This window comes from Miniopterus natalensis, chromosome 17, assembly GCF_054644295.1.
Source record: "Miniopterus natalensis isolate mMinNat1 chromosome 17, mMinNat1.hap1, whole genome shotgun sequence".
Lineage (NCBI taxonomy): Eukaryota > Metazoa > Chordata > Mammalia > Chiroptera > Miniopteridae > Miniopterus > Miniopterus natalensis.
In genome coordinates this window covers 10,951,417-10,969,461 of record NC_142097.1, presented here as the reverse complement: position 1 = coordinate 10,969,461, position 18,045 = coordinate 10,951,417, and the positions used below count along the sequence as shown (strand labels likewise).

The following is an 18,045-nucleotide window of genomic DNA, read 5'->3' as shown; positions in this document are numbered from 1 at the left end:
AGCAACTTATCATCTTATCTCCAGCAAGTCAGGTCTCCTAGCCCAACACTGTACCAAACAAATTATGACCTGAAAGGCATGAAAAACTGTGTCACCTAGAGAAACCCAATTAACATGACTCTGTTCTCTTCAATTCCCCTCTCCCCTCCAGTCATATCCGGGGCACCTGTGTGGCTGACCGCCTTTTCCTGATACTGGCAGTGTTCCCTGTCTAACTCCAAAGCCAGAAGACAATTTAAACAGGGCCTCCAGAGAAGCTAACCCAGAGACGGGAAATCCTGCTCTCCCCACACCTTAGCCCGAAGGACACAGGACAAAAACACCACCTGGGTGATAGTCTGGAGTGTTCACCTTGAAATCACTGAATTGCCCCTTAAGCCAGAGCTCCCTGCTGAAGAAAAACACATTAAGTGCTGCTGAAAGCTCTCAAATGAGGGCATGCAACCGCCCCAGGAGTAACAATAAATAGGTATTTCGAAGAAATTCCTGCTGCAGTAGTTTCTTCTTATTCCTTTTCAAATGAGCCCCTCCCTTGAGAGATCTCCATTACCTCCCCCTCCCTCCAGCAAGTTTCCCAAACCTCCTGATTGACCGCATACAGCATGTGTTTTGTGTGTGTACATACATAAACATCCTCTTCCCAGCCCATGCTAGAGTTTCTGAACAGAATAAATGCTTCCCCTCCTCCCCCAATGCACTTGTCTTTCCTCCCAGCCCCACACTACTGCAGAGTTGGTAATGTAATATTCAGGGACCCTGAGACCGGAAATGCCTGGTTCTAGACTGCTGCACTTGAAACACAAGAGGACTAAGGAGAGCTGAACAGGGGCATGAGGACGACGGTAGGCGGTGTGGGGTGGCGGTGGGAGGCTGAAATTCCCACCAGGTAGAGATGCAATTCAGCGGTGGCCGGGGGGGATAAAGGGCGATGACCCGGAGGCTTCTCAAGACAGTTGCAAAGTCAAAATTCAACCCAGAAAAAAAGAGGGGGAGGAAAAAGACCTAAGTAAGGGCAAGGATTGAAAGAGGCTCAAGAGGAGGTGGGGGGGCCAGGGAGGGGCACCATAATAAAGATTCTGCTGGTGATGGGGCTTAAGTTAGGGGAACTAGAGGGTGACCATCGAACACCTTGGAGGAAAGGAGTCGGAAACCTTAGGAAAGGTAGAGGTGGCAGGGAAGTGTGGGGGCGGGGCACCACAGGGTGGGGACTGAACTGGCTCCCAGAATCTGCCGCAAGTGGAGAGAGAATAGCAGAGGGCGGGGGCCCAGCCGCGGTGGGCGCCCGGGAAAGGAGCGGGGGTCGCCGAGGGGGACTGGGCAGGCTGCCGGAGAAGGCCCCCGGAGAGCACGTGAGGCGTGCAGCCAACCCACTCCCCTGCAGCGGGGACAGGAACCCGGGCGAAGCTGGGGGACGGCGCGCTCACCCGCAGGGCGGACAGGTCGATGTCGTCCAGGCTGCGGGCGGGGGCTGGGTCGCCCATGGCCTCCGCGGGGAATGGGGCCCCGGAGCCGCTCACGCTCCCGCTCGGTTATTCCGCTGCCGCCGTCGCCACTTCTCCCCCATCAGGGGATCCTGGGGGCGGACACCACCGAGGAGGGGGAGGGCCGGCGGGAGGACCGACCCACCGGCTGACAGGAGCTAGCGCCCGGGAGCCTGCAACCCGAGCCGGCCGACTCTCCTGCGCAGGCGCGCAGTGGCGGTGCGCCGGGAGGGTGGACGAGGGAACGTGACGCGAGCGCGCCGGGTTCCCCCTCCCCCTAGGCGCCGACACCTGCGCGCAAGCGCAGGAGAGGTAGGGAAAGGCGCGCGTGAGGGCTGAGCGAGCGCGCGAGCGTGGCTTGAAAGAAGTGGGCGGCGGCCGAGGCGGCCGCGGAGCGCGCCCACCAGCTGCCGCGCGTGCGCACACGAGTCTCCTTCCCTTCCCCTGTTTTTTGCCTTCTCTCCCCCATTTTCTTCTTAGTTCTCCTTTGACGCCTTTCCTTCCCTTTCCCTCCTCTGTCGTGTGCCCAGCTGCCAGTCAAGCCACCCACCTATTTGCAGGGGAAGGGGGAGGAACCCAACCCTCTCTATTACTAGGGGGGTTGTTATGGTAACTCCCCACGCGAGGGCTGGGTGGCCTCTAGATGGGATGGGCTGTCCACCCACCTAATTGCCATGGCAACAGTGGAGCCGCTGAGGGTGGGGCCTCTCACTGGGAAGTTGGCTGGAGAAACCGCAAGGGAGTTGGGGGGTATAGCGGGTGGGACTAGCTGCCCCAAGACCCCTTGTCCCCTTCCCTGGCTGGAGAGGGTGGTGGAGGAGAGCTCAGATCTCAGGACAGGTCCTCTTACCGCAGACTGCACTCTCTGAACCTCCTGTTCTGCACAAAGGAACTGTTTCAACAGTTATTCCTTGACTGATCACTGAAGCCACGTGTGGGGGAAAGGATGGCGTGGGGGGGGGGGGAATCTGCCCAACCCCTTCAAATCGTGCTAGGGTCACCTTGGGTTTAGTCATGTTGGCACAGCACCCACACCTGTTAGCCTCACTAGAGGCCGGGTAATTCCATGTGAAGAACAAGGAGTCATGTTCTGCCCTTGACATGCTGTGTGACCTTGAGCAAGTTGCTTTGCTTCTCTGGGCGTTTTTTTCACTGTGATGCTAAGGGAAAAGGCTGATCCTCAAGATCACTTTACAAAACAATACTATCCTCTCAAAGACCCCACCACCAGCTTTAATGTAAACATCACTCAGGAGCGTTTGAATAACGAAAAGTCCCTGGAAAGGGGCAAACACCCTCCTTTCTGGATCCTTCTCCTTAGTACTTTCAGGTACACATCCAGACTTGCTCCCCTGCCCTCCTATTTACCTTGCCATTGTCCTTGTCCAAGCCACAATTGCTTACCTCCATTACTCTTATCAAGTCTCCTACTTGGTCTCCTTGTCCAACCCCCTTAAATCAATTTTCTATATCCATAGTGATTTTTCTAAAACTCAAATCTGGTATCACTCTCCTATTTAAGACCCTTCACTGGCTCCCCACTGTCTTTTGAGTAGAGCCTAAAGTGTGGCATCAAAGACTCTTCAAGGTTCCGCCTGCTTCTCCTGGTTTGTTTTTTCAATATTCCACCATTCAACCCCACATATTCTATCCATACTAAAATCCCAGTTCTCAGAACTCAACAAACCCTCCTCCAGCCTTTGCACTTCTGTTTGTTCTCCCTGGAATATTCTCACCATGCCCACTGCCCTTTGTTTTGTGTTACATGTTTTGTCCTAAACTTCCTCCATGAAGCCTTCCTTGACTCACTAAGATTGAGTTTGGCTCTTCTGTTTATACCTGGCTTAAAACCCATGGCAATATTTAACGCTTTGAATTGTAAATGCCTGTTGAATCTCCTTAAGGACAGGAATTATGCCAGCTGTGTTCAGCACAGGGCCTGGCACCAACTAGAGGTTCAGTAACACATAAGTGAATGAAGGCATGAAGGCCTCTGTTGTCTGAGTAAGCACAGTGATATGTAGTAATTCAAGACCATGGATGGTAGGAAAAAGCATAGAATTTAAAGTTAGTGCTTTGAACAAGTCATTAAATCTCTGAGGTTCAATTCTATCATCTATAAAATAGAGCTAATAACAGGGAGGGTGATATAAAATAAAATCGTATGTAAAGCACTTGGCATATACTAGGTCCTCAATAAACTTACTAATGGCTGACTCATAGTGTTTAATGAAGAGATACAGAACCCTTGAATGAGCAAATTAAGATCACAGGGATAGGATAAATGGCCATCCAAACCTCAAGAGGCAGTTAATCTGGGGGATAGGGGAGGAGAGAAAAACAAGATTGGCCCAGTGCTGATGATTATCAAAGCTAGAGTATGAATTCGCAGGTACATGAGGCTTCATTGTCTTATTTCCTACATTTAAATGTACAGGCTTGGCAAAAGTAGGTTTACAGTTGAGTGTAAGTGAAACAGTTTATTCTTGTATTATTAATTTATTAATTATTGTATTATTATTATTAACCTACTTTTGCCCACTTCTGTGTGTGTGTGTGTATGTGTGTGTGTGTGTGTGTGTGTATATATATATATATATATATATATATATATATGAAATGTGTCCTTAATAAAAACTTAGAGACAATGAGGTAGAAAAAGTCCTGGATCAGGCATGAAGAAAAGCTAATATATTAAAAATGAGATGAATTGTAGTACCCCTGGAGGAAATGAATGAACATTTTACACAGGCCCAGTCACCCTCAGTGCCTCCCACCCACCTTGGGAGGTTGAATTTGTTTTCTCCAACCTGGGTCTAGAGCAGGGATTTTCTTTTAATTTTTTTAAATTGATTTTGAGAGATAGGAAGGGAGAGAGAGAGAAATATCGATTTGTTGCTCCGCTTACTTATGCACTCATCAGTGGCTACCTGTATGTGCCCTGACTGGGGGTGGAACTCACAGCCTTGGTGTGTGGGGACTGTGCCTCAAACAACTGAGCTCCCCAGCCAGGGCCATGCGAACATTTTCAAGAGCTGTCTGGTGTGAATTATGCTTTTTTTTTTTTTTTTTTGGTCAGGTTGGCAAAAATATATTTTTTGGTGCGCCACAGAATTTTAGTAATTATGTATGCCGTGAGGTAAAAAAGGCTGAAAATCGCTGGTCTAGAGCCAACTCTTCCTATTCCAAGCCCAATACTCTTTTCCCTGCACTGTGGTGGCCTCCGTTCCAGAAACTCCTGGACAAATGTGTGTGGGGGTTGGGGGAGGATAGACCAACAGTGTGAAGCAGAAACCCACCAAGCCCAGCCCCTGGCGGCCACTGCCTCCACCCCACTCGGCAGCTAATGAGGTAACGGTCCCCTAGGGAAAGAGGCACTTAGTGCCAACAATGAGGCTAATTAGCAGGATGCCAATTAGTGCCAGGGGACCGCTAAATGTGGGAGGGGGAATTTCATGTGTGGAAGTGGCTTCTTCAGAGGGAGGACTGGATTTGAAAAGATGGGAACAGACAGTAGCACTTCCCCTTTCCACATCGTCACCCACCAGCACACCCCTCTTCCAGGAAGGCTTCCTGAACTCCTCACTCTACTCCCCTGTGGTCAATCCTGAGACTGTAGAGTGAGGCTTGGGGGAATGAAGGGCAAGAGCCATGACCTGTGCTAAAGTTTTTTCTAATTGCAAAATATTTCATATATATAAAAAGATATGGCCCTGCTGGAATGGCTCAGCAGTTGAGCATCGACCTAGGATCCAGATCAGGGTTCGATTCCCAGTCAGGGCACAAGCCTGGGTTGCGGGCTCGATCCCCAGTAGGGGGCGTGCAGGAGGCAGCCGATCAATCTCTCTCATCATTGATGTTTCTCTCTCTCTCTTCCTCCCTCTTCCTCTCTGAAATCAATAAAGATATTACAAAAAAAAAAGATATGAATATCTCTAAGTTCATATACCTACCACTCAAAAAATAAATCACCAATTCACTGATGAGCTCTCTGCATATGCATTATGCCTTTTTCTCCACCCATTTAGGAGATAGTCCTTCTCAATCTGGTATGTGCTATACTCTTTTGTAGACTATACTAAAGACTATACCATTTATTTTCTCTCTTCCCTCCCTCTGGAGCAGCGACATCCAATAGAACTTTGTACAGCGATGGAAATGGTCTATACCTGCGCTGTCCAATGTACGAGCCACTAGCAACAAGTGAGCACTTGAAACTGACTTGTGTAAGTGATAAACTAAATTTTAATTATTTCTAATTTTAATTAGTTAAATATAAACAGCCAAATGTGGCTCCTGGCTATTGTCCTGGACAGTGAAGCTTCAGGACATATGTGCCTAAGTGCCCCACAAGGGTGGGGGCTTTGTTATACTCACTCCTGTGAGTCTAGAACCGTGTCTGGCAAATAGCAGGTGTTCAGTAAATATTTCTGTCAGTGACTGAATCTTTACAGCAAGCCAGTTATGTATTATTCCCATTTCCCAATTGGGATCACTAAAGCCCATAAGTGATGTGACTTGAGAAGACACCTTGGTAATAAGTGACAACTCCAGGATTTGGACCCTGTTCTTCCTGACCTTAAGCCTACACCCTTAACCCCCTCAAAAGGGGCTTCCCTTAGCTGTCACTTGAGGAACAGGAGACAGCTCCTCCAGGCCCTTCACTGTGCACCTCCTTCATCTGCAACTGCAACATCAGCTCCACTGAAACCAGGTGTCCTGGTTCCTTCTACCAAGCAGCACTATGTGAACTTCCCCTCCCAGCACCTAGGTAACTGAGCTCCCAAAGCCACAGACAAGTACAGTGGAGATGGAGACGGCAGAAGGAAGAAAGGAGTGGGGCGGCAAGGTGAAGAAGCCTGGTGCTGTGTGTAGGCAGGGAGGGGTGGCTGAGACAAGTACTCACTTTGACTGAGGAAGAGGCATGGATTTTTCCTACACTTTTATTTATGAAACGCTTATTGAACTGATACAAAATTAGTGTCTGTCAGCAGGCTGGCGGAGGGAATCAGTGTGCAGCCTCCGCCTCTCCCCACTGTGGGGGCTGAAGCCAGGAGTGCCTTCATTCTTCTCTCCACCCGGGCAACGGTGGGCTGGGAGAGGCCCTGGGGCAGAGGAAGGGAGAGATGGGAAGGCTTGCCCAGCATCCTGGCAGGAGTTCTGCTTCTCCTCTGTAGCAGTGGTTTGAACTGGGCAGCAGGGAAGGTGAACTTCTCTGAGACCCTCTCCTGCCTCCCCAGCCCAGGGTTGGGAGTGTCCTCTTTGGCTGCTTCTCAAGAAAGGGTCCTCTGTCAGTTCTCTCATCCCCTTCAGAGATGCTGCCTCCCACAGGTCTCAAAGGGCACTGTCCTCAGTCCTCAGGGGCAGGGGGCAGGGAGCCAGACTCGGTGGAGCCCAGCAGCTGGTGACATCTTCTGGCTGGAGCCTAAGCTATGTCCACACTTCTATGGGCATCATGCCCTCCTTGCTACTCAGGGGGGGCAACAAAGACTCATCCTCCAGGAACTTGAGGGGAAAGTGGACCAGGTGGCCCTGGACCTGGGTGAGCTCAGACCGGGCCAAGGGAGGGCTGACCATGGCTAGGGGCTCCACAGCCACGTACTCCCGGAGTGCCCGCAGGGAACGTGTGGCGTTGGATGGCAGGCAGCGGAAGATCTGGGAGGGAGGGGGTGTATGGAAACCAATAAGGCTTGGGGAGACTTTGCCAAGAGCCCAAGCCCCACTGTGCTGGATGCCACCATCCCCACACTGACCCTGAACCACTGAATCTCATGATATGCCCCTTAGAGTCTCATGTCCCTTCTGAGAATGGCTGTGTGGTGGGGCTTCTCTCCATCCCATCCTAAACATGATAATCCATGAATTTCCCCCCTGCCCATTCCCCTCAGCTCCCACCTGCTCATAGATATTGGCATTGTTCTCAGCCGTGTCTTGCCACAACTGGAAGAAGTCATCACAGACAGGGTCTCGGAGATCCAGGTCTGGCCGGGCATCTGCCCCGAGAACCACGCTACAGGAGAAAGGGGTCCCAGCAGGGCCAGATTAACATCCTTAGAAAGCCTGAACACCAGGAAAGTCATGCTGTGCCTGCCCAGGTCATTCAAAGTGGATGCAATGATAAATAGTAAAACAGTATCAATGAGGCCAACACAGCCTTCATTTGTCTCTACTTTGGTGACTACTTCGATGCTTTAAAAAATATACCAAATTATTTTAAAAGTATTTTTTCTCATTTTTTGGTGTCCCTACTTTGCTGACACCCCAAACTTGATTAGTCTGCCTATTGGGAAGTCCAGTACTATGTCTAGGCAATCCTGCCACCTGCTCAAAAGGCAGACCCCCTTCGACCTCCCGCCACACCCTGTAGCACCCACCAGGCTCTACCTGAAGCAGTGCTTCCGCAAACTCAAGGCAAACCTGCCCGCTTGGTACTCTGCACCATCCATGAGGGATGGCTCCATCTCCGTGTCCTCAATCAGCACGGCCAGCTCACTGTCCCGCTTCCCCAGCAGGCTCCGGTCATTGATGTTCGCAGAGCCTGGGGCGGGAGCAGGACACATTGTCTCTGTCTGAGCCCGGGGGACCCCTCCACCCCATCACTTCTACCAGAGCACATGCCTGTGGGCAACACACCTTGGGCCTTCATCCCCAACTGGGCCTCAGCGGCAGCTCCCTCCCTTCATCCTGTTGCCCCCCACTAGTCCTGCTCCACCCCTCCCACCCTGCTCTCGCTGCCAGGGACCCGGATCCAACACTGACCAATGATGACTGTCCGGTCATCAGCAATGAGCATCTTGCTGTGGATGTAGATGAGCTCTGAGACTGGGTGCCCACCCAGCTCTCCATGTGTTCGGAGCCCACAGATGGATATATAGTCCCTCCATGCTGTCCCCACTGTAAGTACAAGAGATTGGGAGAAGGGGGAGTGAGATGAGAAGCGTCCTCCCTGTGCAGACGGAGCCCTGTCCCACCCACCTCCTCACTTCAGAAGCTCTTGAGAGCCCAGTCTGTATACTTCTCCCTCCAGTGAAGGACCACCTGTGGTCTCAAGGCAGTAGCCTCAGAAGCACATAGGCACAATAGATTCCTTCCCTCCACCTGGGTCTCCAGGTCCCCCATCTCCCCCTCCCCAGGGGTCCAGGGTTTGAATCTCCAATCCCCAGAACTCACTGGCTGCTTTGAGGCGATGCAGGACTGAATATTCTCCACGACACAGGGTCCTGAGGGAAAAGAATGGGTGAGAGAAATAAAGGCTGGAGGAGGGGACGGGGAAGTCAGGAGAAAGGGAGACCTCAAAAGTCTAGTGGGAAGGGATCAGGATAGAATCAGGGCGGGGCATGGGTGAATGGGGCCATGGAGACCCCATAGGAGGTCACCTGTAAGTGAAGTGCAGAATGGCTTGGATGGAGTTACCACCACCTGTGGAGATGTCACCCTCAAATCCAGGGAGCAGGGGCAGAAGCACGTAGACTCGGAAGCATTGCCCCTGTCTGGGAAGGGGGTAGAGTCAGAGGTGTGATTTCTCCCCAAAGCCCCACTCCTCCAATTGGGCTTAAACTACACCCTCAATCCCCCACTCCTGCCAGTCCACCTTACTTGTGGGCCTTCAGGATTCTGTCCACAATCTCATCGCCCACCTTGTTCAGAACTGTCCGTCCATCTGAGCAGCTAATGAAGAACTGATTCTGGGGCAGGGACCAAAGAGACATCAGCAGCCAGCCCCTGCCCCAGCTCTCAGCTCCCAGCTGCCATCCCCATCTCCAGGCCCCAGCCCCAGACATCTGTTTTTCTCCAGGCCCAGCTACACCAGCCCACAACACTGATCCCACTGACATCCTAAATCTTTCTCCTGGGACATTCCCTCCATTCTCTCCTCTCCTCTGCTGTCAAACCTCAATGTAGAGGAAGTGCTGGCTCTCCCTGATGGTGTGCAGGTAGGCATTGAGGATGGAGTTCTCCAAAGTCCCTGCTGACCAGCGGTCCACTGACCGCAAGACCTGGGGGAATGGCAAACATGATATGATTCCTGACCCCAGGAGGGGAGGATCTGGAGGGCTCTAGGGCCAAGGAAAGTGTGCTGAAGAAAGGGAGGGGTGGGGGCAGGCTGAAGTCGGGGGCTCACCTGCACAGTGGCACACTGCCCCCCTGGGAGTGTGAAGGGGAGCTGGTTTGCGGTGCTGGTAGACTTGGGCAGCAGGTAGGGGTACATGGGTGTCTTGTACTTGGCCTTGGTAGTCTGAGGGGGAGGGGTGGCAGAGTCAGTGGGAGGTGGCAAGCCTTCCCCTAGCTCCCTCCCAACCTCCAGCGCCCACAGGAGGGAGTAAGCACCTTAGTGAAGTTCCAGCGCTGGATGAAGTGCCGGGCCAGGTCCCGGGCAGGTGGGCCATGGACAACCACCCCAACATCCCGCCATGGCATCCGGGCTGTGGTCTTCCTGTCAATGAAATCTGGGGATCCCGGAAGTGTCAGAAGAGAGGTCAGAGATGGTCTCTTGGGGACATATGAGGCAGGGAGGAGGAAGAATTAACCAGAGGGAAGGCTGCATTAACTTGACCCAGCTTGTCCCATTCTCAGTCCCAGCCCTGACTTTTACCCCTGCTCCCAATTCTCAGGGACTTTGTGGAAGGGGACCCTCACCTTCAAAAGGCCGGTCCAGCTGTACCCAGTCCTTAGTGATAAGATTGCTGTAGTCCTTGCCCAGCCAGAAGAGTTGGTTATGAGAGATGTCTGGAGAGTCTGAGCACGGGGTAGGTGGCTGTGAGGGGAACACACCCAAGCCATGGGCAAGGAGAGGTCATGGGGGCCATACAGAGCCAGAGCCAAAGAGAAGATAGGAACACTGAAAGAGCATGAGACAGAGACACAGAGACACAGAGAGTAAGAATGAAACAGAGAGAGTCTGATTTCCCAGCCCTCCCCTTCAGCTGCACTTTACTAGAGGAACTGGGCATGGGGGGGGGGGGGGTCGGTTAGTGGAAATGGGGAAAGGACTGGGTTATTATATCTTCAAAATGGCTTCTTGGGGTTCCAGAAAGGCCAAGGAACACTAAGTGTGGACAGTACTTGAAATGACTGGAGGGGAAAGGCTGGAGCTGAGAAGGGGTATAGATTTAGGTTAGCTGAGTTTAGGGGAGTTCAGGAAGGCCTTGGGGGATTACCTGTGGGGTAGCTGATTCAGAGGAATCCCCAAGGTCAGTCAGTCGGTAGTGCAGGTCATCCCAGCGGCCATAGGCGAGATCCAGACCTCCCAAGAAGGCCACGACTTGGTCCACCACCAGGAGCTTCTCATGATGGGCCCACAATGTCACATGGTCTGGGTGGCGCATCACCTGGAGCAGGTATGGAGAAGTTCATGAGGGTGGGCTTAGGTGAGAGAAAGACAAGAGAGAAATGGAAAGATAGAAGGATAAGACATTTAAGGAAAGGGAGGATCCAGAGGAGTGAGTCACCTTTATGTTGGGGTGCAGCAGCACCAGAGCCCTCTTGCTATAGCCACTGTTGATGCTCAAGGCCAACTCCACTTCCTTAAACAGTAGTACGGACACACGGACACCCTCCTCCTGGTGGTGCACAGGGTATCCAATCCTAATGCCGCTCTCAGAATGGCCCCTTCCCACCTTCCCAAACTCTTCCCCTTGCTCAGGATCCCTGGATGTGCCTCCGCCCAGCCTGGAGATCCTCGGTGCTCTGCCGCTTACACCCTGCTTTGATGCTTGGCTGAGCAGTCCACTCACTCATCCACCAACATATCTACCCACCTACCAACCATTATCTATCCATCCATCCTCCCAACCATTTACTCATCCCCTTATCTACTGTCTATCATTCACCCAACCGCCGACTGATCCACCTTTCCAAACCCATACCCTTCCATATTTCTCCCTTCCCATCATTTACCCATCCATTCACCCACCCACTCTCCATCATCCACGTATCTTTCCTCCTGTCCATCAACATCTATGGATGCCTCCACCATGGCAGACCCTGTGCCTTGTACTGGAACTAGTGATATTAATCAGTCCAGTGAGAGATAGACACGCGCACCCCCAGGTAACACAATAAAGTGCAATGGGCACTGGGAGGGAAGTCTTACCAGGTAGAGGAGGGGCATGAAGAGGGAGGTGCCAGTTCTCCTTAGGAAAGAGGAGCAGGTGGTATTTGCCAGACACTGAGCCAGGATGGGCACATTTCCTCTCCTTGAAGCCTCAGATTCCTATGTTCCTTCATGTTTCTGTCCTTTCTAACCAACCCCCACCACACCTCCCCTCCAGCCTGACAACTCTCCTCACCGCCTTCTTCTTGAGCATAATGTCCAGTCTCCAGTCATCTGAATGGGCTGGACGCTTCAGATAAATCTCAGGGCTCAACCTGGGATTCAGGGCGGGGGTTGAGGAGGGTAAGCTAAGCCCCAGATAACCAGCCACTCCCCCTTTTCCGCTTCCTCCTGTGACCTATGAAATAGGCCCTACCCCACCCCTTCTTGCTTGGGCTTTTCCCCCACTTACCACCAGTCTGTGATGAAAATCTCCTCTTGAGCTTGCAGGATGGCATCTGCCACAGCAGCAAAGTAACCTGCCCCATTCACAAACCTGGGGGGAGGCCAAGCCAAGGAGGTCAGGGGAGTCAGAAGCCAGAAAGCTCTGGAGAGTGAAGACCAGAGGATAGACATGGGTCAGGGGTGAGAGTGGGGTCAAAGATCAAGAGTAATCAGAGAGGTCAGATGGTATCAGATATATCAAAGTGGGATAATTTGCCAGTATGAGCTAAATAAAATTTAAAAAGACAAAAAACTGAAGAAAATGACTTAAAGGACTTCCAACCAATCATATAAGCCAACTGCAAAGTGAACAAAGAATAAGAACTGACAGCTCACAGAGGAAATTAAAATGGTCAATCATAAGAAAAGATGTTCAATTTCACGTGTAAACAAGAAAACTGATATAAAATAACATTTTTTAATTCACTAGATTGGCAAAAGTTAAAATCATTGGTAACATTCAATGTTAGCATATGAGGAAGTGAGTATTCTCATAGACTATGGGTACATTGGTTATAACCTTTTCAGATGGCAATTTGGCAGCATCTATCAGAATATTAAATGTATATACCCCTTAATACCATTAAATGCACATAGTAATTCTATTTCTAAGATATAGTCTATTAAATGCTTATGCAAAGATTATGTTCATTGCAGTGTTATTTGTAAGAGTGAAAAATGGGGGCAGGGGGAAAAAATGGGAAAAAACCTAAACACCAAAATCTGTAATACATGTATTAAGTGAAAAAATGTCACAGAAGACAGTACATGATCTCATTTATGTTAAAACAAAAGGTGACATATATGCATAAGAATATGAAAATAAGCAGGAAAAAATCTGGGAAGATAAATTTCAAATTATTGCCGGGGTTACTTCTGAGGTGAGAAAAGGGACTGTTGGGAGGGAGTGTGGGGAAGAAGTAAGGACAGGGGGATAAAGGAAATAAAGGATTGTGCATTGAGAGGGAACTTTAAATTTTTAATGTGTTTGACTTTTTAATAACATTCTAGTATTATGGTTAAGAGCAGGGTCTTAACCCAGCCTGCCTGGGTTTGAATCTTGGTTCCACTACTTACAAGGTGTGTGACCCTGGGCAAGTTACCTAACTTCTCCTTGCCTCAGTTTTCTCATCTGTAAAATGGAGACCACTATACTTGCCTTGTTGTGAAGATTCAATAAGCTAACACATATAAAACACTTAGAAGAGTTCCTGGTACATAGTAAGTGCTACATAAGTATTAGCCATTATTATTACTTTTTAAAAAATATGTCTTTATTGATTGATTTCAGAGAGAGGGAGGGAGAGAGATAGAAACATCCATGATGAGAGAGTCATTGATCGGCTGCCTCCTGTACACCTGCTACTGGGGATCGAGCCCGCAACCTGGGCATGTGCCCTGACAGGGAATCAAACCGTGATCTCCTGGATCATAGGTCAATGCTCAACCGCTGAGCCACACAGGCCGGGCATTATTATTATTCTTATGTTGAAAACAAATCTCAGCACCACCTTCCATGCCTCCCCGCTGCCTATCATAAAGGTCAACCTCTTCAGCTTAGTATGCAGCAACAGGTCAAGGGCTGCCGACTCCCAGTCCTGACATTCCCACACTGGGGCAGACTACTCCTCTGTGCTAGTACCCTGAATCTACCAGCTCGGTGAGCTTCCTCCCATTGTCTCATGATTGAATCACCTACTGCACTGTCTTATTCCTGTCACTGGACACGGCATATAGTAGTGCTTAGGAAATGTTTATAAATAAAACGAATGAATCAGAGAGATTTGAAGAGAACACAGAGGACAGAGAGTCTGGTCAGTGTGGTAAAAAGGGGTTTATAAGATCATAGGAGGTCAGATTGTTCAGGGGTCAGAACAGATTACCAAGTTTAAGGGTGAGAAATACCAGAGAAAAATCAGAGAGATCAGTGTGGTTAAAGAGGCCAGGGGGACAGGGAGATTCGAGAAGTCAAAGGAGGAGATTATTGAGGTCAGAGGAGATAAAAGAGGATCCAGGACTCAGGGAACAGAAAGGGGGTCGAGAAGGCGACAAACAAGCTCAGAAGCGACATCAGTGTCTTACCACCGTGCCAAAGTCCCAGGCCGGGGCGGAGCATAGCTGTCATGCCGGTGCAGCTGCAGGAAGTCTCTGCCCAGGCCCTGGGCCAGCTCAGTGATTTCCTGGCCCCACCACCGTGCCTGCCGGTAGCTGCTGCACTTGAGAATCAGGGACCTGGACAGGAATAATGAGATGGGCTACAGTCCTCACCCTCAGTACCTCTGGCCTGGCCCAGAAACCTCCCCACTTTAGCTATCATCTCTTTCCCACTTCCTCCCTTAGTCCCTAAATCACAACTCCATAGGGACAGGGCATATATCTGCCTTATTCACAGTTGGGTTCCTAGCACCCATATTGTGCAGGCACTAAGGTTTCTTAAAAGAATAAATGAAGGAATGGAGTACATTTCTTTTACATCAAGAGTCCTTCCCCAAGCTTCTACTCAGCCCCCTTTCTCTGGGCCCAGACTCTAAGAGCAGTCCCAACCATCTGGCTAGAACAGTTCCCTGGTTCCAAATCAAGGCCGGCTCCAGAGGCATGGAAATGCCTTCCCTTCTTCCATGGGCTCTTCCACAAAACTCCCCTCAGGGCCTTTGGCTGGCTATTTACTCATCAGGTGTCCACACCAGGGAGGTCTTACCTGTGGGAGGTGTCGATCCGGACCCCGTACCGTGTCTCTGTGCTCCTCTTCCCCACCTGCACGCCAAAGCCAGGGTCGAAGAGCTGAACAAATGAGATGGTGCCTGTCTCGATGCACATGTACAGCAGGAAGGAATCCTTCACCACCAGCCACCTGGAAAGAAGGGCTCTGTCTGTTCCTCTCTGCCCTTGGGATCTCCTTCCTCATGCCCGCCCAAGGCCCAGCTCCCACACCCCAGGCCTCACCTCTTGGACCAGCGATAGCAAACTTGGTCTCGGCCACAGCAGTTAAGGCCAGGAACACGGTGGCCCCCAGAGCGCTTCCGGATCACCCCTTCCCTGTGGGAGAAAACAGGAAGAGATGCTGGGTGGGGAATCCAGACCCCAGCCCACCCTTCACTGCGTTCCCCATTCTCAGGCAGTGAGAGATTCAGACCTTTTACAAGTGGCAGGATGAAGGATGTCAGACACTTACAGTCCTTTAGATCCAAGCTCTGGGATAAAGGACAGCTGACTGACTTCCAGGAACTCTGTCTGCAGAAGAAACAAAGGCTCAGAGGACAGACTCTGGCTTTCAGCCCCTCAGACCCTACTGACCGCTGTCCTCTGCCCCTTGGGTGGTCTGATTATCCTGCTCCACCTAAGAAGAACCAGGCATCCAGACCCTGAGCCTTACCATGGCGTGGTAGTTGCGGTAGAAAGACATGGTCAGGAGGCGATTGAGGTAATTCTCCAAGTATTTCTGAAATAGAAATGGGAGAAGAGACAGGTGGAATCGGAGCCATTTGCACACCAATGCCTTCCCAGAGGACCTGGTGTGTGGTCGCACCTGTTTGCTGGATGCATGTCTGGTGGAGCCCTCAGGACCTGCTCGGGGTAGGGACGGTATCTCTCTGTCGGCTGCCTCCCGGGCTGGAGGATAGGGAATAGCAAAGCTGTGGAAGGAACGGGGTGAAGGTCAAGTAAGAGCTGGGAGGCCGAGTGCCTGGAATCCCGAAGCACTGGACATGGAGCCTTGGAGAAAGAAGGGCACCTAGGGGCTGGCAGAAGGAAGGCCCCCTATGCTGAGAATGGAGATAAGAAATGGAGGAGGCTGCCAAGGACATTTTGGGCACCCAGCCTGGCTAAGATACTGGCACAGAACCATGGACAGAGAGAGCTGAGCAGGGAAGGTTTCCTGGTAACCAGGGTCAGGGGAGCAAGCTTGGTGGCCAGAGTTAGAAGGGAGGCAAGTCCTTGGGGGAGGAGAGGTTGGGGTCTGGGGGTGAGACAGGCAGAAAGGAATGATGGGGGCTGGGGCAGTGACAGCTCATGTTGCCACAGGGTGAGGTGCACCTGCCCTTCCCAGGAAGCAGTCTGGTGCCCTCACCGAGCCAGAGGAAGCAGACTCATCAAGACTTTGTGTCTCAGGAGGTCCCGATGTAGCTCCTGGAAATGACGGAACTTCTTCTTGGTTGTCCAGGTAAAGTCGCCATGAGTCAAGCGGACAGAATACAGAGTGCAGGTGCCCACCTGGGGGTGTGAGAAACTGAATGGATGTTCCCTGGTTGGGTTGCAACCCCCAACTCTGGCCAGTGCTCCTTTAACCCTCCCTCCCCCACCCCCTTTGGTCCCAACCCAGCTACCTTGGATCCACTGGTATATCTTTCAGTGCCCACCACCTGGGCCGTGACAGGAACCCCAGGGGCAAATACCAAGGGGTGCATTTTCAGAGGCTGAAGGTCATAGATGGCCAGAAAGGGGTGCATCCGGTCAGCTAGGAGGAAAGAAAGTGGAAGAGTGTAGACTCCAGGAGGTCTCAGCCTCTCCTCCTCTCCCTGAGAGTCATACTCCCTGGGTACCTGGGTCCTCTCCCTCCCTCAGAGTGTCCACCTCATCGGGCTCCATCTGTAACTGGTTGGAGTCCAGGTCGCCCCCAGAAGGGAACAGGCTCTCTGGGCTGGCCGTCATCCTAGGAATATGGGGAAACCTCAGGGAAATGATCTGCCCTGCAGAACTTTGCCCCCTATTCCACCCCAAGGTTCTCCACTTCCCACAGTTCCCCCTCTTCTTACCCACCCACCCAGCTCCCGATAACTCCCAATCTCTCTCTGATTATCCCAATCTCTCCCATCATCTGCAGAGTCCCTCTAACATCCATCCCCTACCTCGGTCCTTCATCCAGAACCCCCGAATCCCGCCTCCCGTCCCGTAACCAGGGAGCGCTGCCAGGAACACCCAGCCAGGCCCCGATATCTCTGAACTGGGGAGAGCAGAAGCCTGGGAACGGGGCCCCGGGGTCGCCAGGGGCCGGGAGCCGCCGGGACTCAAGCTAGGCCGGGCCAGCTGGCAGCGGGGATCCCTGCGGGAAAGAGGAAGTTACGCGCTCCTCGCCTGGGAGCGAAACCCCAAAATCTGAGTGTGCGGCTGAGTCAGGAGGCCCTGCAGCCCGGGCTCATTCCGGACCCCGCCCGACTTCCTGGGCCCCGGTCGTCCGCGCCACCCCCTCCCCGGCCCCCTCACCCCGGCAGCCGGAGCCAGCGCCGCCGCGGGGTCGCGTGCGGAGGGAGCAGCGCGGAGCCGGAGCGGGAGCCCACACCCCAGCGAGCCGGGCGGGGCGGCGCTCGGGTCCTGCCCTCGGGGGCGGGACAGCCCCCGCCTCACCTCCGCGCGATTCTCGTCCCTTCGGCCCCGCCCCGCCGCCCTCGGCCCGCCCCGCGGTCTGGCGCACGGGGCTTGGCCCGGGGGTCGCCTTCGGCGCCGCGATGCTGCGCGGCCGGTTCGGCGCGTCGGGCGGGCGCCGTCCGCCGGTCGGTCCGTCTGTCCCGCGCCGTCGGTCCGGGTGTGCCCTGCTGCCACCCTGTGGGCGCTCGGCGCTGCGCACCGTCCCCCCGCCCCCCAGGCGCGGCCCCCGGACTCTTTCCGGATCCGACGGAGACGCGCCTCCTCGGCGGGGGACCGGCGGCCGTTCCCTTGCCGGGCGGCACCGGGTCTGTCCCGCCTAGTTTCAGATGGAAGGAATGAAAAGGTCCCGGGAGTGGTGGCCGTAAACGGACTGTACTCAAGCTTGCATTCTGTCATTCATTCCACGTTCTTTTGCGCAGTTGCTCGGTGCCAGATGTGAAGCTCAGTGTAGCGAACAAGACAGTCTCGAAACCTGCTGGCCTGGAACTTACAGTCTGGGGGGGAAACAGGAACATCTTCTAAAGGACAATATATTTCAAAACATTTTAAAGCAGATTCCTTTATTTCTTCTTTGGATGGACATTTGGGTTCTTTCTAGTTTTCGTAAAGGTCCTCTAACATTCCCGTATAAGTCTGTGTGGATCTGTGTTTTCATTTCTCTTGGGT

General features: G+C 52.3%; 2 protein-coding genes across 3 annotated transcripts in view; both read right to left on the bottom strand.

The window, feature by feature from the left end:
- The window catches only part of MINK1 (misshapen like kinase 1), a 62,659-nt gene extending 61,053 nt beyond the window's left edge, over positions 1-1,606 (bottom strand). For both annotated transcript variants that reach the window (XM_087825927.1, XM_087825928.1), the window contains exon 1: positions 1,425-1,606. In XM_087825927.1, coding sequence (XP_087682053.1) covers positions 1,425-1,481 — 57 coding nt within the window. In that variant the 5' untranslated portion in view covers positions 1,482-1,606. The remainder of the gene's footprint in view (positions 1-1,424) is intronic.
- Positions 1,607-6,432: 4,826 nt separating this feature from the next.
- PLD2 (phospholipase D2) lies at positions 6,433-17,238 on the bottom strand. The gene is made up of 25 exons (XM_087825926.1): positions 17,218-17,238; positions 16,557-16,666; positions 16,341-16,471; positions 16,085-16,227; positions 15,545-15,650; positions 15,392-15,457; positions 15,191-15,249; positions 14,962-15,054; positions 14,717-14,869; positions 14,101-14,250; positions 11,987-12,070; positions 11,771-11,849; positions 10,931-11,041; positions 10,640-10,810; positions 10,119-10,236; positions 9,810-9,928; positions 9,604-9,717; positions 9,374-9,478; positions 9,078-9,166; positions 8,858-8,971; positions 8,652-8,701; positions 8,241-8,375; positions 7,866-8,019; positions 7,377-7,491; positions 6,433-7,136 (listed from the first exon to the last, which is right to left on the bottom strand). The coding sequence occupies exons 2-25, from the start codon at positions 16,663-16,665 to the stop codon at positions 6,912-6,914; spliced, it is 2,793 nt and encodes a 930-aa protein (XP_087682052.1). The 5' UTR covers position 16,666; positions 17,218-17,238; the 3' UTR covers positions 6,433-6,911.
- Between the last annotated feature and the right edge of the window lie 807 nt (positions 17,239-18,045).

Coding starts and splice junctions, on each gene's coding strand:
- PLD2 (XM_087825926.1), bottom strand. CDS start 16,665: ATGACGGCCAGCCCAGAGAGCCTGTTCCCTTCTGGGGGCGACCTGGAC. Junction 14,870..14,961: donor TGCTATCGCTGGTCCAAGAG/GTGAGGCCTGGG, acceptor CCTTCTTTCCAG/GTGGCTGGTGGTGAAGGATT. Junction 14,251..14,716: donor CGGATCGACACCTCCCACAG/GTAAGACCTCCC, acceptor ATTCCTGTCCAG/GTCCCTGATTCTCAAGTGCA.